The 23,581-nt window shown below is 43.9% G+C and overlaps 2 protein-coding genes across 2 annotated transcripts; both read right to left on the reverse strand.

The window, feature by feature from the left end:
- Positions 1 to 172: 172 nt before the first annotated feature.
- Positions 173 to 11,252, reverse strand: LOC130906782 (A disintegrin and metalloproteinase with thrombospondin motifs 2-like). Its single transcript, XM_057821407.1, has 25 exons — positions 10,783 to 11,252; positions 9,584 to 9,960; positions 7,052 to 7,226; positions 6,866 to 6,966; positions 6,724 to 6,807; positions 6,308 to 6,391; positions 6,092 to 6,245; positions 5,877 to 5,982; positions 5,651 to 5,794; positions 5,420 to 5,552; positions 4,901 to 5,014; positions 4,679 to 4,824; positions 4,494 to 4,586; positions 4,128 to 4,210; positions 3,660 to 3,793; positions 3,387 to 3,510; positions 3,103 to 3,183; positions 2,862 to 3,025; positions 2,507 to 2,666; positions 2,309 to 2,441; positions 1,714 to 1,921; positions 1,521 to 1,650; positions 1,278 to 1,352; positions 1,096 to 1,207; positions 173 to 918 (listed from the first exon to the last, which is right to left on the reverse strand). The coding sequence occupies exons 1-25, from the start codon at positions 10,850 to 10,852 to the stop codon at positions 393 to 395; spliced, it is 3,711 nt and encodes a 1,236-aa protein (XP_057677390.1). The 5' UTR covers positions 10,853 to 11,252; the 3' UTR covers positions 173 to 392.
- On the reverse strand, positions 11,237 to 20,256 carry tmprss15 (transmembrane serine protease 15). Its single transcript, XM_057821569.1, has 27 exons — positions 20,139 to 20,256; positions 19,933 to 20,063; positions 19,802 to 19,869; positions 19,355 to 19,491; positions 19,245 to 19,297; positions 19,044 to 19,194; positions 18,872 to 18,962; positions 18,655 to 18,764; positions 18,135 to 18,275; positions 17,910 to 18,059; positions 17,671 to 17,776; positions 17,445 to 17,595; positions 17,227 to 17,368; positions 17,053 to 17,142; positions 16,804 to 16,929; positions 16,478 to 16,621; positions 16,299 to 16,409; positions 16,087 to 16,210; positions 15,617 to 15,712; positions 15,463 to 15,512; positions 15,336 to 15,392; positions 13,586 to 13,730; positions 13,312 to 13,487; positions 11,813 to 11,908; positions 11,585 to 11,724; positions 11,456 to 11,510; positions 11,237 to 11,381 (listed from the first exon to the last, which is right to left on the reverse strand). Exons 1-27 carry the CDS (start codon positions 20,254 to 20,256, stop codon positions 11,275 to 11,277), a joined length of 3,066 nt encoding a protein of 1,021 aa, XP_057677552.1. The 3' UTR covers positions 11,237 to 11,274.
- Between the last annotated feature and the right edge of the window lie 3,325 nt (positions 20,257 to 23,581).

Genomic DNA, 23,581 nt, shown 5'->3' on the forward strand with positions numbered 1-23,581 from the left:
TTGGTGAGTGGCGGCTTATATTCAGGTGCACCTTATAGTCCGAAAATTATGGTAGTACTCAATTACAGTGATAACCGATGGCCCATTAATTAATCGAGCAACTGTTGGACCGCTTCTGCAAACTGATGAATTGAATGTTACACAAAATTTAACAATGAATGATCACTGCCAGTCCTTGCAGTTAAATTTATTGGAGTATCATTTGTCATTGGCAGCCAATGAGTTGCAGTAAGGTTGTAAATCAAGGTACCAATGCGCGTAAATGCTGCATCGCGTTCTCAGTCGGTTGTCATTGAATTTAATTTATTGTGTTGTTGAGTCGAGCATGAAGAGTTAAGACTTTATTGAATGAACTCCCATAAACACGCAGAACGAAATCCAAAAAAGGAGTCCTACAAGGCGCCATGTTTGCGGCGGCGGCCAGGCCTCCGCAGTTTCTTGTTCAAAAGCTCCTGAATGCGTTTGTTTTGCGTCCTCTTCCGGACGGGGGCCATCTGGGGAACAAAGTGGCTCTTCGGACCCCTGGTCCCGTCAGCGTCCAATCCCACGATGCCATAGGAAACCTCGCCCGCCGAGTCCTTCGCTATCATCACAGTCGTCGTTGGGAAGGAAGACGAACGTCCGACGGGGGTGACGACTTCTTCGGTCATCTCGCGGGACGGGGGTTGTGATGTTTGACCGGTGGTGGTCGCTTTGGCAAGATAAGTTAGCGTAGCGACAGTGGGCGGGGGCTCCGTGAGGAATAATGGCGTTGCCTGCGTGGTAGGGATGAGTGAGGCGGCTTCCCATGTGGTCAAATGCTCATCATCCTCGTAATCCACGTAGATGAAGTCGGTGGTGCTGGGGGGTGAAGTCGCTGTCCATGCGGTGCTGGAGGGGGAGGGACTTTGCTGTGGTGTTACTGTGGTGGTAGACAAGCTAAAAAGCAACAAAAATAGCATTAGGAGCACTTAGGAACACTTACTCATTATCTGCCATGGATGGTTATTGATCCCAGTTCAAATGGATATGTTTCGTCATCAATGGCACCCATTGAATTAATCAAACTATACTGTATAAGAAGGACCCATGAATATGTACGTGTTTGCAAGTCACCTGAAGTTGCTACAGGACTTGCAGCACATTTGTCTGTAGCCGGCGTTAGCACAGTTGCGACTTAGCGACTCCAAGCGACAAAAGGCGGAGCGGTCACCGCGACAGCGTTGCTCTACAGATACAACAAGGAAAGCTGTCAGAACAGTACACCTAGAAGACGAAATGGAAGAAAGTTGCGCTACTTGAGGCATTTCTAGCCGACAGGATGTCAGGACTGGACCTGGACAGCCATTGGACCATGTAGTTCTTCGAGTTGCCTGCAAAAACAAACGTTAGCATCTACTGGAGTATCTGTCTGGAAATGTATCTGTGCCGCATGAAATAGAACTCTAGCTTGTATTATGGATTTTTTTTTCTTCTTATGAACTTTTGGGTCAGGATCCTGCTGCATTTCCACATGCATTAGACCTACGATGCATGCTTACCGCCACACGGTGGCGCTCGGCAAGTGCGATTAGCCACTGGTGGGACAAGGCTGCAGTTCCCCGAAGATCCTTCGGGCCGAATGCAGGCCACTTGACGCGCCTGTGTGCCATTGCCGCACGTAACGGAGCACTGCATACAGAAGCTGCATCACTGCAAGGCGTCAACATGCATGCCGTCCCTGCTCTTCCTTACCGGTGTCCAGGGGCCAGCCCGCCACACCGCTGGGCACAGGAAGCGGTTGCAGGTTCGCTTGGCGTCCGGCCGGCGGTCCTGGCAGAGATCGCTGTTGACGGAAAGTCGCCGCCCTCCAACGGACACCAGCTGGCAGCCAATCCAGCGACGCTGCCACCCGCTTTGTCCACAAGAGGCGCTGCAGGCCTGCCAGCCACCCGTCATCCAGCTGATCGTTTAAGAGCAAGAAGTGCTCAGTGTGAATTCAGTGGGTCTTAACGCAATCCGATGTAACTCTGGATACCATTTGCGTGCTACTGTATCTACTGTCTGACTTTACCACACTGACTGTTCAAGAGCTGCGTGTTACCTTTATTTGTGTCCGACGTTACCATGGTGACGAGTACAGTATTACTTTGATTGTATGTTACCGTAGTATTCATTCGAGGCCTGGGTGTTATAATGACTCATGTCTACCGTCAAAGAGGTCTGATATTACCAGGGTGACCATTTAAATTGTATTCTAATTAGAAACTGATGTTTCTGCTGCAGCAGTGTTACCGTGAGTCGCTTCTGATGTTAGATTGTTGTTATGACGACAACTGTGGGACATTACCGTGGCGGGCTGCAGATGTCAACGTTGCAGCTGCGCGTGATAGCTCTCGGTTTGCTGATGTTAGAGCAGAACGTTCTCTGAACCATCACCCCGTCTGCCTTTCGGCGGCATCCGAAGCGGGTGTATTGTTTCCCTGGGGACAAAAGGAGGAGTAGTCAAGCAGTGTTTTATTTCCGTAATGGCCACGGGACGTCATACCTCCTCCGCACGACTTGGAACACTGAGACCACTGCTTGAGCGCCCACTCGTAGAAGATGGCATCCTCCTGCACAAGGTTGGACTCCAGCGATGCACGAAGTTTATCATGGATGACGTACTTGTAAGACACCATCACCTTGGCATCACCTTGGGAACGTAGCTGATGAAGAGAGAAACTATTCTTACCATGCTTATCAAGTGATGCCATTCAATGGTAGCTGTTTCAGAGCATTTGGACTAGTGTCGACTGATCTTTCTTCAGCGGGAAAAACTGATTTACTAGCTTTTTCCATTCTTTAGAAAGCAGCAGCAGAACATGGATTGTTTGAGATTTTGTCGAGTATGTAGGACTCACCATAAGAACCACTGGGTACTTGAGCGGCCCCTCGGTCTGGACCACCTCCCGCTCTTCGCTGTGGGTGTACTGCCAGGCTACGCCCATCTCAATCAGCTCTCGGGACTTTGGCTCCACGTCCTCGTCGTTCAGGAACAGGCGACCACTCTCCTGGTTCTTCAGTGCTAAGCAACCGAGAGACTTTAGGTGAGCCACACTTCGGGATACGAGAGTTGGCTCGGGATATGGCAGCGCCTTCTACCGAGAACATGAGGGGTCCTCTTGAACTCCTGTACCAGAAGATGTCGTGCCCCTCGGGGGATGTCCAGAATCTTTAGGTAACCTAGTGCACCGCCAACAGTCCATCAAATCAAAGGCAGAAAATTTGGACCATAAGTCCGTCATGATTCAGGTTTAGCCACGATTATGGTGGGAGTTTGAAACTGATTAATGCATTTCTGTTCATTTCAACGGAGAGTATTGATTTGAGGTAGCCAAAGCCACAAGTCGGTTCTAGTTAGCACGCAACTGTGGTCCTCAAGTCACCTGTTTTGTTGGCACTACGACTGAAGTTTCCTTTAACCACTTGACAGCGGGAATGATCTCCTCCGCAGACCCCGCAACGGTCTTCCTGGCGGTCCGATGCGATCTCTCCGTCACAGCCCACATGCTGTAAGGAGATGAGCAATGCAGACAAGTAAACAACGAAACTGTGGAATAAGACGAGGATGAAAGACGACACAAAGAGAGAAGAGGAGGAGAAGAAGGAGAAGGAGCTTGTTTTAGTCATCCAAATGTAACTAGATATGGGATAAAGACCTCACACTCTCCTCGCACACACACGCTGTAGGCATCGTTGTAGGAGCACAGCGTCCCATCCTGCACTTCTCTCTTCATGGAAACCAGGGCCCCGGTCTCATTGGAGCGACAGAATAGATTGCATCTTTCGTCAGCTGATGAAAAACAGCCAAAGTGAGACGTGGAAACATATGGGGAGTGAAATAGTGAGATATTAGGAATAAGAAATTAAAAGGGCTACATTTTGAGTGAGACGTTTTTATCAACTATTTTTTTGCTGGACATAGTACTCAAGCGCCCTCATAAGCACTCCTTCCTGTCTGCGCTTCAGCGTTGCAGTGGCCTCAAAGAGATTTGCTCCCTACATTAGGGACTGATGAATTCAACATGTGGCACGCACGCACAAAAACATACACATAGGCTCATCTCATTGTATGTGTGTGTCTGAGTGGGATTTATGGGAGTGTGTGCAAGTGCGTGTGTAGTTACGGTCAGCATGTTCAACAGGCAGCCAGTGATGTTTTGTTCCTTCGTGTTCTAAAACATCATCCCAGATGCTACACTGCTCCGCCCTGAAAGACACCACGTCATTCCAAGTCATCATCGGTGCATTCCAATCCATCCACCTTCTCCAAGTTGTTCCAAGTCTTTGCAACTCATTCCCGTAATCGGCTCATTCTAAGTTACCAAGTCATTCCAGACATTCCAAATTTTCAAGTTCTTGAAGTCAGTCCAAGTCGTTCAAATTCAGCAAAATATCTCAGCTGATTTCAAGCAATTTGAAGTCAAGAACACTTCCAAAGTTAATCCAGTATTAATTCTAGTGATTCCACACAAGGCTGGCCTCTTACTGACCTGAAGTCTGTCATTGGGGGACACTGGTGTTTCTGGTTGCACAGTTGGAATTCAAAACTGTTTCCAAAGCAGGTGCGTCCCCCATTGGCTGGCCTGGGGAGGGTAACAGTAATCCTCTGATTGTGATCTAAAGCTGTTCAAATAAAACAGCCAAAAACTTTGTCGTGGAAGGGCCGCTCACTCACGGCGGACTGTCACATTTTCTGGAACGGATCTGGATGCCGCCCCCGCACGTCCTGGAGCAGCTGGTGTAGTTGCTCCATGAGCTCCAGCCACCATCTTGTCTAAGAAGGTTGGCTGTCAGTGTTATGCAGAAGCCTTTAAAGCAATGCTGAGAAAGATGAAATGTTCATCATATTAACCGAATCATACTAGGGACTTGTGAACGGCAATGGCTGGACACTCACCTTCCCAATTCCGCATGGCGTTCCATCCAGAGGTGGACCCTTCGTGGCTCTACAGAAAAAAGGATGGTTGTGGTCGCTGCACCAAATCTGCTGGCACGGATGCGTGTTGGGATACTGACAAGAACATCAAACAGACCAGTGTGGATAAACACCCTCCTGGTAAAGAGACCAACTTCAGTGCTCCTTGTAAAGAAGCAAAAATTGATGTCTAAGCGACTTCTACCTCAGCAAAACAGCCTTCCCTCTACTAACCAACTCCTAACCTTGAGGAAAAATATGTCCACAATTAATTAAGAAATTAATACTGGCCCATGCTATATAACTGCCAAATTTCAACATGATCTATCCATGAATAAGGTAGTAGGACTTCAAAGTTAGTATCCACACGAAGAACAATAACAACAACTACTTGAGTGGCAATTTGACAGACAATCAGCCTGTAAAAAAGCTACTACAATGTCAACAAAACAAGATCAGGAATGGCAACAATGGTGACAAGAGAATAAGGTAAAGACTTACAGCTCTACAGGTTCCATATCCTGGACCAAATTCAAAGCTGCACTGCTGCTCCATGGAGTACTCGAATCCTGGCAAAAGCGGCGGAGCAGGCCAGTGGTGGCTGAACGGGTCATCGCGGAGACAGTCGTATGTGCTAAGCGAGGGAAAAAAACACTTGAAAAGGATAGATAGGCAGCAGACAAGAAGGGGATGGACTGTTAGCAAGGTTGGTGTAGTGTAAGTTGGTCTCACTGCAGGTACTTGTGCAGCTCGCTCCAGCTGCATCGAGACCAGTGGTAGCGATAAAAGGTGGCCTCCACTTGTGGCGACATGATGCTGCCGAGGGACACATCATCGTCGCACTCGTTTGCCTCACCGTCATGCTCCATTCCCAACCTGATCGGGGATATGTGACAAATTCTAACAAGGTCGCTGACCACACCAGTTATTTATGGGTTTACGTGTTCGTGCGCCTCACACATGTCCGATTTCGTGGGCAGCGACAAACGCTGATGAGAAACCATCTTCGATGACTAGGACGCAACTCTGGTGCATCTGACACATTCCTGTGACTGGGGCGTAGCCTACACAGAGAGCTACGGTTACTGGAATATTAGCAGTTTTCCTATGATCACAGTAGTCTTAGTCATTAAGATTCATGTTACTATAGCACCCTGACACTAGAATAGGTACCCTGCATGCCGGTAGGTCCAAACTCTCGTCTGGTTAGGTAGACCAGGTGGTCGTGCTGCTGATTGGAGTTCTGATCCATATGCTGGATGTAGGACCAGCCACAGACATTCTCCAGGCTCTTCTGGGCGTTTCCCACCGAAATTAGCTCCTGGGACTGGAAGAGATAACTGTGACACATCGATTGATGAGCAATGGCATACGGGCTGTTGGCGGTACCTTATATGGAGATAGCATGATGATTCGCACCACAACAATATTGATGTTTGCGCCCAGGGATTGGTCTTGATAAATCTCGTTAACCTGCAACACGTCAGTCAGAAACTATTCAGTATAGAACTTGATTTAAAAATCTATAGTGGGTTGAATCGAGTCACTAGAGTCAAGATTATTGGTTTTTGATCTAACTGAGAGGGAGAATCGCAACATGCAAGGTTTATGTTAACTTCACAACTTGGGTCATTAAAAGCTGGTCAAACATTACTTGATTAAAATTTGTTAGGGACTCTCCTTGACCTGCTTGAGTTTTCACAGTAACAGGACTTGGTAGGAGGGTGAAGCTTAAGACTTGACACATAGAGATGACTTGGGCATACAGTATGTGACTTACTCCAACCTCAGATGGGTCGACTTACGATGTTCATCAGGGTAAGAAGATATTTCTGGACATGTTCTTGTCCGTGGAAAAGAAGCACTGAATAATCCACAGCTAACAGGACCTACAGATGCAGGATAAGTGTTATGATTAGCTGTGGGGGAACATGCAACATCCTTTACCTCTATGTTGAACACATCAGCTTCTTCAATGTATCTCCGCCGCCGCTGCCAACTGGAAGCAGATTTGGACCTCAGCAGATCTGATGAACCTAACAGAGGTCCTAAAGACATCAAAAAGATCTTCAAAAATATCCCCACTGATGTCATCGTGGGACTATACGAAATACGAGCAAGAGTTATTCCGACCTCGCTGGAAGTCAGCAGTTTGATTGATTGGTTGTTTGGACCTGATGATAGCTGAAGACGGATAGACAATATGTTGTCTTCCTCCGCCGTCGACATCTTCGCCCTGGCCTCCCAGCTCCCATCGATGCAACGGCTCAATAAAAAATTCCCCCTCACTTGTTCGGATCATCCCGGCCTGCAGACATACAGGATCTATTCATATGTTGAGGATCTCATGGAGATAAGGGGAAGATTCACTGATGGTCCATTTTAAGGTTGGCCGAAGACTAAACGTTTGCATAAGACTCCAAGGTTGATCTTCAGAGACACCAACTAAATATTTATTGTTGGTTTATTCAATCTATTTTGAGGATCCACTGAGGTCCTCCAAAATATCATGCAGGGATCTATTTGATTCTTTAGGGGATCGGTTGCAGATCTAATGAAGAGCCACAAAGTGCATACTAAAGGTTTGATGAATATTTAATGAATGTCTACTGTAGAAATATTGAAGAGACGCAGACCCTATAGTGAAGAACTCCAGAAGAGCAACTGAGGACATACTGGGGATCTTCAGAAGCTCATCTCTGGATCCAGCAAAGATCTAAAGAGGACATACTGAAAGCCTATTAAATTTCCAGTGGGTGTAGTGTCAAGAAATAATTTACAATGGATACAGTAGATTGAGGGTTGGTGTTCAAAGTTCATGGTTAATTGGGACCAGGACAGGAGAAATCAAAACAGGAGTATTCCAAACAACAGGAAGTTTGTAAATCTGATTTCAAAATAAAAGGGAATGTGAGTTAGAAGATGAAGAAATCCTGCCTGTGCGAGTGTTTGGGAAACTCATTCCTTTCAACCAGTCTCATCTTTCCACGACATCTGGATCTCATCACAGCTGCATTCTGAGCAGTCATACGTTGAAAAAGTTTCAGTGCACTGCCAGTGTGCACGTGGCTTCTGCTGCTTTTTACAGAATTTGGTCTCTCTCTTCACTCTCGTTCAACTCTCCTCTCACTCATTCCATACATCAACTATGTGCCAATTTTTTCTCCATTGTTTCCTAACGTTTAATGAGCTCAGGAACACACAATAAGCAATTTAGCAATCAATTTACTGGAGGCCACTGTATACAGAGACAATGATGACCTTGTTTCAACTTGGATTACTTCATGTGAATTCTCACCTTTTTTGATTGAATACCTTGCTGTTATTTGTATGAAAGGCAAAAGGTGGTTACACAGGTTCATTGGACATTCTCCCATCTAATGGAGGAGCATTTATTCAATCTGTCACTATATGCCACTGACATAGATAAAATACCAAAGATGGATTACCGTAATTTCCCGAATATAACGCACACTTTTTTCCCCCAACATCAACTTGTAAAATCATGGTGCGCATTATACACGGGTACATGGATGGAGACAGAAATATATATATATTCTATATATATAAAAACCGTTTTTTTTTTTTGTGCTGTCTACACACCAACAAGCTGTTTGGGAGGCATGCACGGAGAAAACCTTTCCTCACTCACAATCATAGACGCAAACGTCTGGAGTTCGCCAAGCAGTATTGGGGCTTCAGCTATTACCGTGTGCTTTGGTCAGATGAGACCAAGATTGAGCTTTTTGGCAACAAACACTCTAATTGGGTCTGGTGTGCCACGAAAGATGCACATGCTGAAAAGCACCTCATACCCGCTGTGAAGTATGGGGGTGGGTAAGTGATGCTGTGGGGCTGTTTCGCTTCCAAAGGCCCTGGGAACCTTGTTAAGGTGCATGGCATCATGAATGTTTTGCAATATTAGGACATTTTAAATCAAAATCTGTTGCCCTCTGCCCAAAAGCTGAAGATGGGTCGTCACTGGGTCTTTCAGCAGGACAATGACCCTAAACATATGGCCAAATCTACACAGAAATGGTTCACCAGACACAAAATCAAGCTCCTCCCATGGCCATCTCAGTCCCCAGACCTTGTTTTGTTGGCAAAAGGGGGTTGTACAAAGTATTAACACCAGGGGTGCTAATAATTGTGACACACATTATTTGATGTCAAATAATTATTTCTTTATGTGGGATTTTTTTTCCCCACTGAATAAATGCACTTGTATTGAAGGTTGGATTTTTCTCTTTTTTTCCATTAAGGTCCCATATTATTTGAATTGAAAATATCAGAAGCTAAAAAACACATCTTAACCAGGGGTGCCAATAATTATGGAGGGCACTGTATCAGATCATATTATTACCGTACATATTGTCAGTTTACGGTAATGTTTAAACTAACAATGTGCTATGCATGTGCTGTGTTTTACCAGTCAGTAAAATGACATTTCTGTATCTGTACACGAGCTGTTTTCTTGTATTCTTCTATTTATTGGTGCTAAAATTAGGGTGCGCGTTATACACGGGTGCGCCTTATATTCGGGAAATTACGGTATTTGTCATTGATAGATCATCCCATTTGGACCAATGACATGAAATTGCATCATGATCTCAACTACACCTTTGGTAAGCATGCCAGGTAACGTTTCTGAGATGCGGTACCCACCAGCCCGTCACAGTTGCAAAGAGCAACAGCCGTGTCAACCATGTTGGACACGATGCCTGTGTAGAAGCAACCGGCGTTTCCGATTGGCTCTGATCGCTTACGTCCCGACTCCTCCCACCACTCCATGGTGGCGCGCGGGGCCACCAGGCGACGGTTGGCGCGTAACCGCAGGTGCAAATCCCGCCCGAACACCGTCACGTTGTAGAAAAGCTCTGAATCGGAGTCGGATTCCACCGTGTCCCTCCATGACTTCTCGATCCGGGGGGCGTGTCTTTTGCCTCGCGGAGCGGAGACCGATGCTGACAGGAAGTTGCCCTGAGCGTCCGTTCTGACTGGACGAACCACACTGAACTCTGACAATACCTCATGGAGGGAATCTGAGAAATACGATCCATCACCACTTTAATTAATTATGACTTGAAAAATGCAAAAACAATTTGTCCAATGAATTTATTTCAATGAGAAATACAATAACCTCATTTGGTCAAAGTTCATTCCCTTAAAATGAGAAACGCATTCCTACACTTGGTTAATCAGTGATGTTTTTTTGCTTTTTTATGGCAAACCTCATTGATAACTTTTCCAGCTGTCACAGACAGACTTTCCAGCACATGATTTACAGCATGGAAACTTGTTGGAACGCTACTAGGACTCCATCTTGTTTCTTATTAGAGAAGATCATAGAAGCCACTGGAATGTGATGGGACTATTATTTATGATGTCTTTGGTTGTTAGGTCGATTTAAGATATAGAGATGGAAATTGTTATTCACAGAACGTCGGACAATATTTCTTCCTTCAAGTGACTTAATATATTGTCTGTGCTAACTTTGATTTATTCCAACCTAACCTAAAGCTCCTGTAAGTCGTTTTAAGGGTGAAATTTAAGTTCAAGAAACATAGGTGATGAAGTGAACTGAACCATCTTGTCAATTTTTTCAAGTTCAGGCAGGCTAAAATCACGACACATGTAATCTCCATAGCACATTTTTACAGCATTAGATAACTTGTATAATCCTCATACATTATTGCAGCTCTAGATGAAAGAATGAAGTAGGCACAAAGTCTTTAAACTTTAAATAATATAATCTTATACTTTTTATACAGCACATTTTCTATTTATTTTGCACTTCTACTCTGATCGCATGCAAACTAGAGGAGTCAAGTTTGATCAATAACGGTATTTGTACTAGTAGTTACCTGTGCTGTGGGTGCTGACAGCAGAGACGCACACAAATGCAATGAACACCGTGCACACTAACAAGTCCATATCTTCATGTCTTCACGTGTTCACGCGTTCATATCTTCCTCATGTCTTCATGTGCCGGCGAGTGACTCTTGCGCATGTGTGTGTGTGCGTGCGTGTGCGCGTGCTCACACGCCACCGATAAGTCCTCCAGACTCTTAACTCCACCCACACGCTCTGTTGTGTGCGTGTGTAGCTGCAGCGACAGTCAAAGTCGGCGAGAAAGAAAACAGTAACATGATAAAATAATAACTTTGTGCACATGGATTCTCCAGTCCGGCCAATTAGAACTGTTCAAGCCGGGTGATGTCATCGCCACAGCCTCCATGGGGTGAGGGAGGAGGAAGAGAAAGAAGAAAAGGGGAAGTGGAGGAAAACAAAAAATAGCATGAGACCTGAGTTAGATGACAAGAAGAAGTGAGGTTTGTTAAGGTCTTGATGGAAGATCAATAAGAACGTCGCGTTTCCGCGATCCATTGGATGAAAGCCGAGACTCTAGCGTAAACTCCAGGTCTCTCAGGTCGACCGCAACCGATCCCGAAGGATGTGACACCTGTCGGCAACCAATCACACAGAAATGTGATTACCAATGTTTGCTGTGATTTGAAGAGTTGAAAAAAAACAGACCAGTCAGAGTCCAGCGTCCCTCCTCCTCGCACATGAGCGGACCTCCGGAGTCACCCTGTTTGGAAAAATCACCTGATGAACTTTGAATTCTCTTCACAACGTCCAATCAAGCGGGTGGATGCTGATCACCTGACATGAATCGACGCCGCCTTCTCGAATGCCCGCACACAACATGCTTGAAGTGATAGTGTATTCAGGCAAGTCCCGCTGGCATGAGGCCCGGTCCACCAGGGGAACCTTGGCCTCCTGCAGGACATCTGGAAGGGAACCTGAACAACACAAACACACACATATGGACAAATGCATAGCTAGACAGAAAGATAAATAGACAGATGGATAGATAGAAAGGTGACTGACCCTGCTCTTCCTGTCGTCCCCATCCAGTAATCCAACATTTTCTTCCTGCTGGAAACTCTTGATCATTTTTGGGCAAACACACTGGCTGGATCAGATCTGAACACACACATTGGTTGAATATGTGCATGTGATACAGTCATTTCTAAGAACAGGAAGTCTACTTCCTCAAGACTTCCACAGGAACCAGAAGTCCATTTCCACACAACTAAGTCAGAGGCTCTGTGGTAAACTGGTGTGCTCACAACAACTGTACCTCCTCACTACAATTACATATGGCGAAAAACACTTAGGTGACTTGAAATTCCGCTCTGAGAATCTCAATTTGTCCAAATTTCAAAATTGTCTGATCTGCACATGTGATTCATCATTGGAAAGCTTAAAATGTCAAATTTTGGGGGGAAGAAAAATTTGGAACAAGAGGGCAATTTGAAAAAAAAAAAATTTTTTTTAAACAGCAAAACCCTTACTGGAGGTGAGAACACGCGAGAGCAGAATTAAAGACGCCATGACTTTAATGCGATATTATCGCGTACTTACCTTGTTTCGATCCATAAACTCCATATAGCATGTGTCATCGGGTGTCAAGACACAGATGTGAATGGCTACAGCTGGATTTTTTCGGGATTTTATGGGTGAAACATGGTAATATAACAAGGGTTGCGATGCAGAAATCGCAGACGTCAAGGAGTAATCGAGATTTGCATTTTCATGTATTTACGCTAAATAAATAAACATTGAAAAATTTATTTTTTTTCCATTTTTCTTTGTTTGGATCAATTAGTTATCATCTAAAATATTGGGGAAAATGCGATAGTAACAAAAAACATAGTTAAGCGATAGTTATGAGGTAGATATCCGTGACTTTTTTACAGACGCCACTTTTTTCATTGTGACGTAATTTGTTTAAAACTTTAAAATATCCGAGTAAATAATTTTTTGAAGTCGTTTCTTAAAATTTAAACAAAATATTAGACCTCAATTAATGATTCTAAGCTAAAAATGACATTTTGATTAATAAATATAATTACTTTTTATGGCTGGGTTGAAACAAAAGCGGTTGCGCGACGTCTGTAAACGGGGGTTTTCAGAGTAAAAAGGACAAATTAAAAATAGTTTGGGGACCTAATGTGCCATGAATCTGCTATGGCAGCATATAGACACATTGTTCTATCAAACACAACAGTTGTTTTGGCTTAAAATGCAGCAGTTTCTTTTAAAGAGGGGTGCAAGAGCAGAAACTGCTTTTTCAGTCTTGTCTGTGTTTTCCGCCATATACATTTTTACTACTAGCACGAAAAGAGGAGCTGTAAAAATGGGAATGGGACTTCCTTATTGCTGTACCAGAACTGAAATTCTTCATCCTTATTACTCACACAAGAAGTCAACTATCTATTATTACCAGATCAGGAAGTTTGTAGAAAAGGAAGTCTCTTTTCTTAGAAAATAAAACTTACAACTACACATAGGACAGGAGATATACTTGTGTGAAGTTGACATACCAGTGAAGTTTGCAGGTGTGTTGAGGCGCATCATGGCGATGTCTGCCTCTTTACTGAGTCTATTGTAGTGCGGGTTCATGAACACGCCATCAATTTGAAACGAGTGCGTGTCACTGGCGTGGCTCTGAGCTAAAAGACCCAACTTGGCCGACCACCGGCTCAGGGGGCGGTCCTTCCTGTCGAAGATGTATCATCCGAGGCGATGAAAGAAGGTCAATAACTCAAATATTTTAATTATTTTAACATGTCAGCCATCCGCTGTTGAGTATCTCACCCGTATACACAGTGGGCGGCAGTCAGTAACCAACGGTGACCGAGCAACGTTGCACCGCACACGTGCCGTCCATTCCAGTGTAGCGACACCATCCATGGCCACGCCCCTTCGGCAGCATCTGCTCCGCCCACCACTCTGACCTCCTCTGGTTTAGAAAAAAAACCAAATGCTAATCCTGTAATTGTCAACATGGGTAAACTTCAACCATGAGAGACAGAATGTGGGGAAAAAAACAGAATATCACATTGTCTGATTTTTAAAGAATTTATTTCCAAATTAAAGTGGAAAATAAGTATTTGGTCACCTACAAACAAGCAAGATTTCAGGCTGTCGAAGAGGTCTAACTTCTTCTAACGGGGTCTAACGAGGTTCCACTCGTTACCTGTATTAATGGCACCTGTTTTAACTCATTATCATTATAAAAGACACCTGTCCACAAACTCAGTCAGTCATACTCCAAACTCCACTGTGGCCAAGACCAAAGAGCTGTCGAAGGACACCAAAGACAAAATTGTAGACCTGCACCAGGCTGGGAAGACTGAATCTGCAATGGGTAAAGCGCTTGGTGTAAAGAAATCAACTGTGGGAGCAATTATTATAAAATGGAAGACATACAAGACCACTAATAATCTCCCTCGATCTGGGGCTCCATGCAAGATCTCACCCCGTGGCGTCAAAATGATAAAAACAACGGTGAGCAAAAATCCCAGAACCACAAGGGGGACCTAGTGAATGACCTACAGAGAGCTGGGACTACAGTAACAAATGTTACTATCAGTAACACAATGCATCGCCGGGGACTCAAATCTTGCGTGTCCCCCTTCTGAAGCCATTACACGTCCGGGCCCGTCTGCAGTTCGCTAGAGAGCATTTGGATGATCCAGAAGAGGACTGGGAGAATGTGTTATGGTCAGACGAAACCAAAATAGAACTTTTTGGTTGAAACACAGGTTCTCGTGTTTGGAGGAGAAAAGAATACTGAACTGCATCCGAAGAACACCATAACCACTGTGAAGCATGGGGGCGGAAACATCATGCTTTGGGGTTGTTTTTCTGCAAAGGGACAAGGACAACTGATCTGTGTAAAGGAAAGAATGAATGGGGCCATGTATCGAGTGATTTTGAGTAAAAATCTCCTTCCATCAGCAAGGGCATTGAAGATGACATGTGGCTGGGTCTTTCAGCATGACAATGATCCCAAACACACAGCCAGGGCAACAAAGGAGTGGCTTCGTAAGAAGCATTTCAAGGTCCTGGAGTGGCCTAGCCAGTCTCCAGGTCTCAACCCCATAGAAAATCTGTGGTTGGAGTTGAAAGTCCGTGTTGCCCAACGACAGCCCCAAAACTTCACTGCTCTAAAGGAGATCTGCATGGAGGAATGGGCCAAAATACCAGCAACAGTGTGTGAAAAGCTTGTGAAGAGTTACAGAAAATGTTTGGCCTCCGTTATTACCAACAAAGGGTACATAACAAAGTATTGAGATGAACTTATGGTATTAACCAAATAGCTATTTTCCACCATGATTTGCAAATAAACTGTTTAAAAATCAAACAATGCGATTTTCTGTTGTTTTTTTTTTCCACATTCTGTCTCTCATGGTTGCGGTTTACCCATGTCGACAATTACAGGCCTCTCTAATATTTTCAAGTGGGAGAAATTGCACAATTAGTGGTTGACTAAATACTTATTTGCCCCACTGTAAAATTACTTTCAGTTAAATTACTGAAAGAAGCAGTTTCTTACTCTTACCGTCTATGATTTCCGATTGGTCCGTGGTCTCATTAGTACCCAAACGAACACCGCATGCTGAAGCATAAATACAACAAATGTAATATGTTCACTTCAGTTCTGAGATATAAATGTTGCAAATACTTACGTTCGTTGTCACAGTGAAGGGAAATCACCTGGTTACCAACACAGCTGTCACTGAAAAACAACAAGTTACATTCAGGACTTGCCATGGCCCTCTTGTGTGCATCACGACAACTGTTCATGTATTCAACAAACAGACACTCTTTGCTTCCATGTACCTCACACTTGTTTCCAGACTTCCATTATTGGTGAGTTTGACACTGGTGAAGGGTGAATCTCCCAGCATTGCTGGAAGCAGAGTGGCCTCCCCGGACCTGAGCAATGACAATTACCTGTCTATGAATTTACTCTAGATCCTGGCAAATCAAGCCCCACTGTTGGTCTTCAAGTATTTCAGGTTGTGTCAGATCAGGTCTGACAAATGGTCTACCTGTCAGGTCTCACAAGTTCTAAATTTGCCAGGTTCTAACCAGTAGTCTACATGTATCATAGTTGGGGTCTACCTCTATTCCAAATTGACTACCTGTATTGTAAGTGCTGACAGTTCCTAGCAGTTCACCTGTATCCCATTGCTCATGCTCACAGATGAAATCCTAAGGTTGGTCCACCTGTATCTTAGGCACTGAAGTAGTCTACCTTTAGCCCAACAACACTTATCTATTGCATCACAGATACTGGAGTAGTCTACCTGTATCCCAGGTACTGACAGGTGAAGTGAGACAGGTGCGGGGTCCAGGTGTCTGCACACACAGTGAACTGAGAGGAGCCGATCTGAAACTGGAGACGACTGGAAGTGTTCATCTGCAACACAACTGGACCCACACTTCTAACTAAATACTTGAAATTTACATTTAGTGATGTTGATAGAGTGCATTTTCACATAACTTAGACTGTCCTCACCACAGTTAGCTTCATCCGAAGCATCACTACAATCAATTGTCCCATCACACTGACGATTTTTGTGGATACAGCTGCCTGTCCGACACTGAAACTGGTCTACTCCACATGGCTCTGGATTTTCCAAACAAGAAGATTTGTCATTTTCATAATAGTTGTTGCTTCAGTTCAGCTGACCCCACCTGGAGAACCCAGGCTGACCCCGGAGGTGAAGTTGGCTTTGAACCCTCGTCCATGACCTGAGCTGTCCGTGAAGAACCAGACTGTCACCTGATTGGTCGTTGAAAACAAATCATGGTCCGGTCCACCACTGCCAGTGAGAACGGCTGCGGGAAGCAAGTTTAGAACAATTATTATGATATAACCATTATGCCTGTTTTAATAGTACTTTGTTTACACATCAAGGTGTTCATTGTACTGGATCCTAATTCAGGTGCGCTTAGACTGGTGGCCAGCTATTTGTCCATCAATATTTTTGTACCGCGCTTCCTAGTTGATATAAACTCACCCATTAATGTGGAGTTGGGTCCCACTCCATCACGCACTTCTACAATGTCGTAGTTTTCTTCAACATCCAAATCCAAGAAGTGGACTTGGATGTTTCGACCTGGGACAGCGTGGAGTGTCCACATACCTGTGGAAACAAAGGATTATGGGGGATTTTATATCACTTTCATGGATGAATGTGTAGGGTTGTGTTGGTAATAATTCACTTATTTCCTGCATATGTTTCCCAAAAGAGTGTAAATTTTCTCACAGCGAGCTCTGTTCCCGTAAGATTGTGGGTAATTTGGCGAGTTAAATGTGGAGTTTGGCTCCCATAAGTCAAAAGGACCGCCGCAATCGGCTGACCAATCGGAAAAGAGAGGGCAGAGTCGGTCAGCTTGCAGATGGTCAAACTATGACCTTGTAGAGGGGGAGCCGTGGTCACCTGGTATGGTGGGTACAGGAGTTGGAGTCGGCACTAAAGTGGGCTCAGGGGGAGCAGGGCCACAGGGCTCTGATGTCAATGAGATGTCATCCAATGCAATGTCATTCCTTATTCCGCCTCTCTTGAGAGCTTCAAACACAACCTGAACACAATTGACTTGAGTCACCAGTTGAAGATCACATTTGATGCAGAAATCAGGTTAGAAGCATTTGACTCACCTGTGTTTCTGCCGTGAAGTTGAGGAGCACTTGTCCATAGTTCCAATTGTCACCATAATTACCATCCCTGCGGAACACCACGTCAGCATCTGGAGATGAACCGAGTAGTAACACTTGAAGACCATGGACGTCTTCTCCAAACATGTGATACCTTCCACAAACACGCACACTGTTAAATTCCCACTAGATGGTTGTAACAATTTCCTTGTTGTTTTGTGTTGTTTACCAGAAGCGCAGGCACATGGGCTGGGAGGGTGGAATCAATGGTAGGCTGTGCATCCTGAATCTCTTCAGCCACTGGCCAGGACTCTGAGGAGTGACCAAATAGAAACCTGTGTGAGCAAACACATTTGATTGGCAGCTGCACAATGAATGCATATAATCCAGACCATAAGAAAATACAGCAAATGCATAATATCAGTATAGACGTAATTAGCACCTATGCTATTTCAATCCTTAACCAACCTGACACGTTTCCCAGTGTGTGGTCTACACTTGGGCCACTGAGTGGTGGGAATGTGGCCCCTCTGCTCCGAAGCCAGTCACCGTCGTCTTCGTATTCCTGCCTCCAGAGGCAAAGGCCACGCTCAAAAGTGCATGTTAGCTTCTCCGAATCTGAAACAACCGCAAATGTGTCAAAATACTGACACAACTTCTGTCATGGCAGATGCCAGGTGAGTAGTGTCTTACCTGAGAGTCCTGACAGGTCGCTGGCACTGAATGTGGCATTGAATCCCGACAGAGGTTCAATATTGTCTGAGGAAAACTCGATTGTGGAATTGTTGGACAACAGCCACACAGTTCCAGGGGGGGTGGAGCCCGATAGTTCAGCTGCAATGAAGAAGTATTGATGCTTATTCAGGGAAAGTGCTGAATCTTGGAACTGATCAAGGATCTAATCTAAGATCAGATTCAGGATCTTGGAAAGACTAGATCTGGAACCAGATATAGGATCTTAGCCAAAACTAGGTCTTGGACTGCATTAAGTTGTGAGACCTGACTCTGACTATATTCAGGGTCTGATCAGATACTTGATTCAAGACCTGATATATCAAGTTATCGAGGACCTGATACAAAATTTGATCAGGAGCTTTTGTTGAATCAAGGACCAGTCCCAAGACCTTATACAAAACCTGATTTATGACCTGATCCAGTACCTGGTCACAGATCTGATCCAGGAAATCCAGAAATTGATGTGGTCTCTTCTAACCTGCCATTTTTTTCTCATCACCAACTCCTTCGTAAAGTCTCACAATGTCAACATACTCTCTGCTTTCAAACCAATGGAAATCGACCTGAACGGAAAATCCCTTCTGGACTCTGAAAGGAAAAACAATTTTTTTTAAGGTTAATCGTCAGTGATGTTTGGTTGATAACCTATTGTGGTCAATGCCTTCTAGTAAGTCTACAAAGTCTGCTTTTGGGACCTGATGATCCAGCGACAGAAACTACTGTTTGCAGTTGAAGCGAACCACCCCGTTGGCCCAAGCAGCAAAAACTGTCCGTCGCAGGTTGTAGCTGCAGAGAGAGAGGAATGTTAATGTCATAGCAATACGCAAACAACTCTTAAGCAGGTAAACTTGAGGATAAAACACAGACCACAACGAGCAGCATCTTCGTCAGAAGAATCGGCGCAGTCCTCAATGCCGTCACACAGGTGGTCGATGTGGATGCAAGTAGAAGAGTGGTAGCAGGAAGCGTAGTAAGGCGGACACGCGACTGGACGCACAGACGGACACATGAGATGAGGCTGTGAAAACCTTGGTAGCCATGCAAAAAAATGTCTTCCTCACTTGTGACAAGTGTCGTCGTTGGTGTCTCTGTTGTAGTAGTTGTCACCTCCTCGTGTTTTTCTATTGAAAGGCTTATAAGGCCGGTGAACTATGACCTCACATAAGCTGTCAACTCACCGGTTATGTGGATGCTGTCTCTGTCGATGACCAATCCTCCGCTCTCCTCTAGACCTGCCTTCATCTCCTGCTCTGCCTCCTGGCTATCCACCATCTGCGTGAACCACAGGTCAAAGGTCACCAGCACGCTGCCCTGACTGAGGAAGGATGACAACATCAATGATAAATTATTATAATGGGTTAAGCAATTTTCAGTACTAAGCAGTACATATGGGCTGTGATCAACATTCTAATCAGTGTTCAGCAATCACTGTGCAATAAATATATACTTGGCCAATAGAGTTAATTCTGATGCAGTTATTTATTAATTATCAATATTTTCAATAATCAATAATTACTGGTGATCAATTATTAACGTGTCAAAGTATTCAGTCATCGGTGATCATTAATAAATGGCAAATGATCAATGTTTTAATTGTCTATGTTTGAAATAAGTGAGGTGCTCACGCGAATCTGATGACATCACATGACATGAAGCGCCGGCTGAGCCCACCGTGACTAAATGCTTCTCGCACCTGTCGCCCATTTACAAGTCAGCCTGGCTTCCAGTCACCGGCGGCATCTCTGCTCGCGCTCACCATTTGCTGAATGTCGAAGGCCAGAGATTTAAAGGCAATGCTGCTGTGGTTGCGCAGATCGTGGCTGAACTGTACTCCGTGCGTGATCGCCATCTCGCCGTACAGCCGCGCTGCCTCCACCTCATCGTGGTCTAAGAAACGTGTCTTTGATTAGTGTTCCGATTTGGTGCCACAAGATGGTGGCAAAGCACCATCTTCGATTTCACCTGGTGGCCGAGTGTCCGCCCACATCAGTGCCATCAAGGCAGCGCAGCAAAGCAGCAGCAGCACGCACAGCGTCAACAACAGGATGTTGAACGAAGAACAACTGCGGCGCACTGGCATTCTAAACAAACCAACGCAGAAACCATTTACCATAACTTTTTTTTTCATGGAAGAAGTGGTGAATCATATTCTGGACTTTCCAAAAGAATGGAAAGAACAAATATATAGTGGGGCAAATAAGTATTTAGTCAACCACCAATTGTGCAAGATTAGAGAGGCCTTTAATTGTCAGCATGGGTAAATCACAATCTTGAGAGACAGAATGTGGGGGAAAAAAACAGAAAATCACATTGTTTGATTTTTAAAGAATTTATTTCCAAATTAGAGTGGACACCTACAAACAAGCAAGATTTCTGGCTGTCAAAGAGGTCTAACTTCTTCTAATGATTTCTGACTAGGTCTAACGAGGCTCCACTTGTTACCTGTATTAATGGCACCTGTTTTAACTCATTATCGGTATAAAAGACACCTGTCCACAACCTCAGTCAGTCACACTCCAAACTCCACTATGGCCAAGACCAAAGAGCTGTCAAAGGACACCAGAGACAAAATTGTAGACCTGCACCAGGCTGGGAAGACTGAATCTGCAATAGGTCAAATGCTTGGTGTAAAGAAATCAACTGCGGGAGCAATTATGAGAAAATGGAAGACATACAAGACCACTGATAATCTCCCTCGATCTGGGGCTCCATGCAAGATCTCACCCTGTGGCGTCAAAATGATAACAAGAACGGTGAGCAAAAATGCCAGAACATCACGGAGGGACCTAGTGAATGACCTACAGAGAGCTGGGACCACAATAACAAAGGCTACTATCAGTAACACAATGCGCTGGCAGGGACTCAAATCCTGCACTGCCAGACGTGTCCCACTGCTGAAGAAAGTACACGTCCATGCCAGTCTGGTGTTTGCTAGAGAGCATTTGGATGATCCAGAAGAGGACTGGGAGAATGTGTTACGGTCAGATGAAACCAAAATAGAACTTTTTGGTAGAAACACAGGTTCTCGTGTTTGGAGGAGAAAGAATACTGAATTGCATCCGAAGAACACCATACCCACTGTGAAGCATGGGGGTGGAAACATCATGCTTTGGGGCTGTTTTTCTGCAAAGGGACAAGGACGACTGATCTGTGTAAAGGAGAGAATGAATGGGGCCATGTATCGAGATATTTTGAGTGAAAATCTCCTTCCATCAGCAAGGGTATTGAAGATGAGATGTGGCTGGGTCTTTTAGCATGACAATGATCCCAAACAAACAGCCAGGGCAACAAAGGAGTGGCTTCATAAGAAGCATTTCAAGGTCCTGGAGTGGCCTAGCCAGCCTCCAGATCTCAACCCCATAGAAAATCTGTGGAGGGAGTTGAAAGTCCGTGTTTCCCAATGACAGCCCCAAAACATCACTGCTCTAGAGGAGATCTGCATGGAGGAATGGGCCAAAATACCAGCAACAGTGTGTGAATAGCTTGTGAAGAGTTACAGAAAATGTTTGGCCTACGTTATTGCCAACAAAGGGTACATAAAAAAATATCGAGATGAACTTTTGGTATTGACCAAATACTTATTTTCCACCATGATTTGCAAAGAAATTCTTTAAAAATCATACAATGTGATTTTCTCAGTTTTTTTTCCACATTCTGTTTCTCATGGTTGAGGTTTACCCATGTTGACAATTACCGACCTCTCTAATATTTTCAAGTGGGAGAACTTGCACAATTAGAGGAAATTTTTACATAAGAAACACATCAGCATATTTGTTAAAAATGTAGCCCTGACCCCTGTTCACACTATCTGTTTGGTCTTTTTAATGTCCCATCCTCAGCAAAAAGTGTGCATTCAGGTTATGGTCCCTACCAATGTTGAGACAAAACCTAGGCCCTTGGATCAGAATGAGCGGTTTCATTTTTTCTTTCCTTATTCATAAAGTACTGTAGGTTTGTCCTCTTGGTCAGCAATAACCTTCTACTCCTGAAAGAAAGCTAATGTATTGTCAATATAAAATAAAAATGTATGAAATGAATTATAAACTAAGCTTATTAAGCCTTTTTAAAGAATTTTAACCCCAAATTTCCAATTCCAGAATGACCCCTACAAAACAGTAGAACTACAGTGAATTAAATCAATTTACAGTATAAATGAATGAATGAATGAAGGTGTTAACGCATTAACAAATAAATGAGTAAATATGAGAAGAGCTAAATGAGTAAAAAATGAACAAGTGAAAGCATGACTTACCTGTCAAACATTTCTCACCAAACGTCTTTTACATAGGATTCCCGGAGTTTTTATTGTTGAGCAGAAAACCTTGATAACCAGTTTGTCACATTAATCATGCACACGCGCTGACAAAATAAATCACTTTTTTTCCCAAACGCCCTTCCCTGCGCGTGTGTATGTGGGTGTGAGACAGTCCAGTGGTCGTAAAAATGTCACATGATTGCTGTGTTACTGTTATTAATGCACAAGAAAAGTACAAGAGGACAACGTGAGCAAACGGGCGGCACGCGATAAACCAACAATTGCAGCCATCAGTCAGGGAAGAGTGTTTGACTTGCTCTTACAATTTGATACATAATGTACTATATATTTTATGTACTGTAATGCCATGTAGTAAACTGAACCCGTGTTTTATTGTGGCAGATCTTTTCCACATCCACCTGCAAAATTACAACAACAATATAAAAACATTTTTCCCATGACAACTTTCAAACCTTAAAATTTACTGTGCATTTGTTATTTATTGGCTACATTGGCAACATTTTTATTACTGTATTATATTAGCAACACAATTGCCGTTGTGTTGTATTAAAAGTGTTGAAATATTTAGTAGTTAGATGGAGCTTTGCAAGGCAATGGCCCAGATTTTTTTTTTTTTTTTGAATGGCGCAAAACATTTGACCGACCGTCACCGTTCAAAGATCAAAATGACCAGAATTCTCGCGTGACCAAGCAAACTTTTTTAAAGACTCCCAAATCTTTTCCGGTCGCTTGTAAACACGGGTTTTTAAAAAAAAAAAAAAAAATTTTTTTTTTAAATGTAAATGTATCTAGTCCAACAATTTCTGACCAAATCACATAATTTATACATCAATAATTCCAAGACTGTAAGGTGGATAAAACTTGTACTAGTATACAGAATTTGGCAAAAATGTACATTCATTCATTTTCCATACCGCTTTTCCTCACAGTTCCTCCAAAATTCGCCAATAAGTTTAACATTCATCTCTAATGGGATGCCATTGACAGTCATGTACGTCCAAATTTCCCATTCATTTTCAATGGCAGGAAAACATACACTGCTGGCCAAAAGTATTGGCACCCCTGCAATTCTCTCAAATAACTGTCAATTTCTTCCAGAAAATGATTGCAATTACAAATGCTTTGGTAG

This window comes from Corythoichthys intestinalis, chromosome 18, assembly GCF_030265065.1.
Source record: "Corythoichthys intestinalis isolate RoL2023-P3 chromosome 18, ASM3026506v1, whole genome shotgun sequence".
NCBI lineage: Eukaryota > Metazoa > Chordata > Actinopteri > Syngnathiformes > Syngnathidae > Corythoichthys > Corythoichthys intestinalis.

Excerpts from the sequence above, each read along its gene's own strand:
- LOC130906782 (XM_057821407.1), bottom strand. The coding sequence starts at position 10,852 with ATGGACTTGTTAGTGTGCACGGTGTTCATTGCATTTGTGTGCGTCTCT. Across the intron at positions 5,553-5,650 it reads GAGCTGCACAAGTACCTGCA|CACATACGACTGTCTCCGCG; the intron begins GTGAGACCAACT and ends TCCCTCGCTTAG. Across the intron at positions 2,442-2,506 it reads TTCCAAGTCGTGCGGAGGAG|GGAAACAATACACCCGCTTC; the intron begins GTATGACGTCCC and ends TTTTGTCCCCAG.
- tmprss15 (XM_057821569.1), bottom strand. The coding sequence starts at position 20,256 with ATGCCAGTGCGCCGCAGTTGTTCTTCGTTCAACATCCTGTTGTTGACG. Across the intron at positions 19,195-19,244 it reads AGACACCAACGACGACACTT|CCTCATCTCATGTGTCCGTC; the intron begins GTCACAAGTGAG and ends AGGTTTTCACAG. Across the intron at positions 18,276-18,654 it reads TGATGAGAAAAAAATGGCAG|CTGAACTATCGGGCTCCACC; the intron begins GTTAGAAGAGAC and ends TCTTCATTGCAG.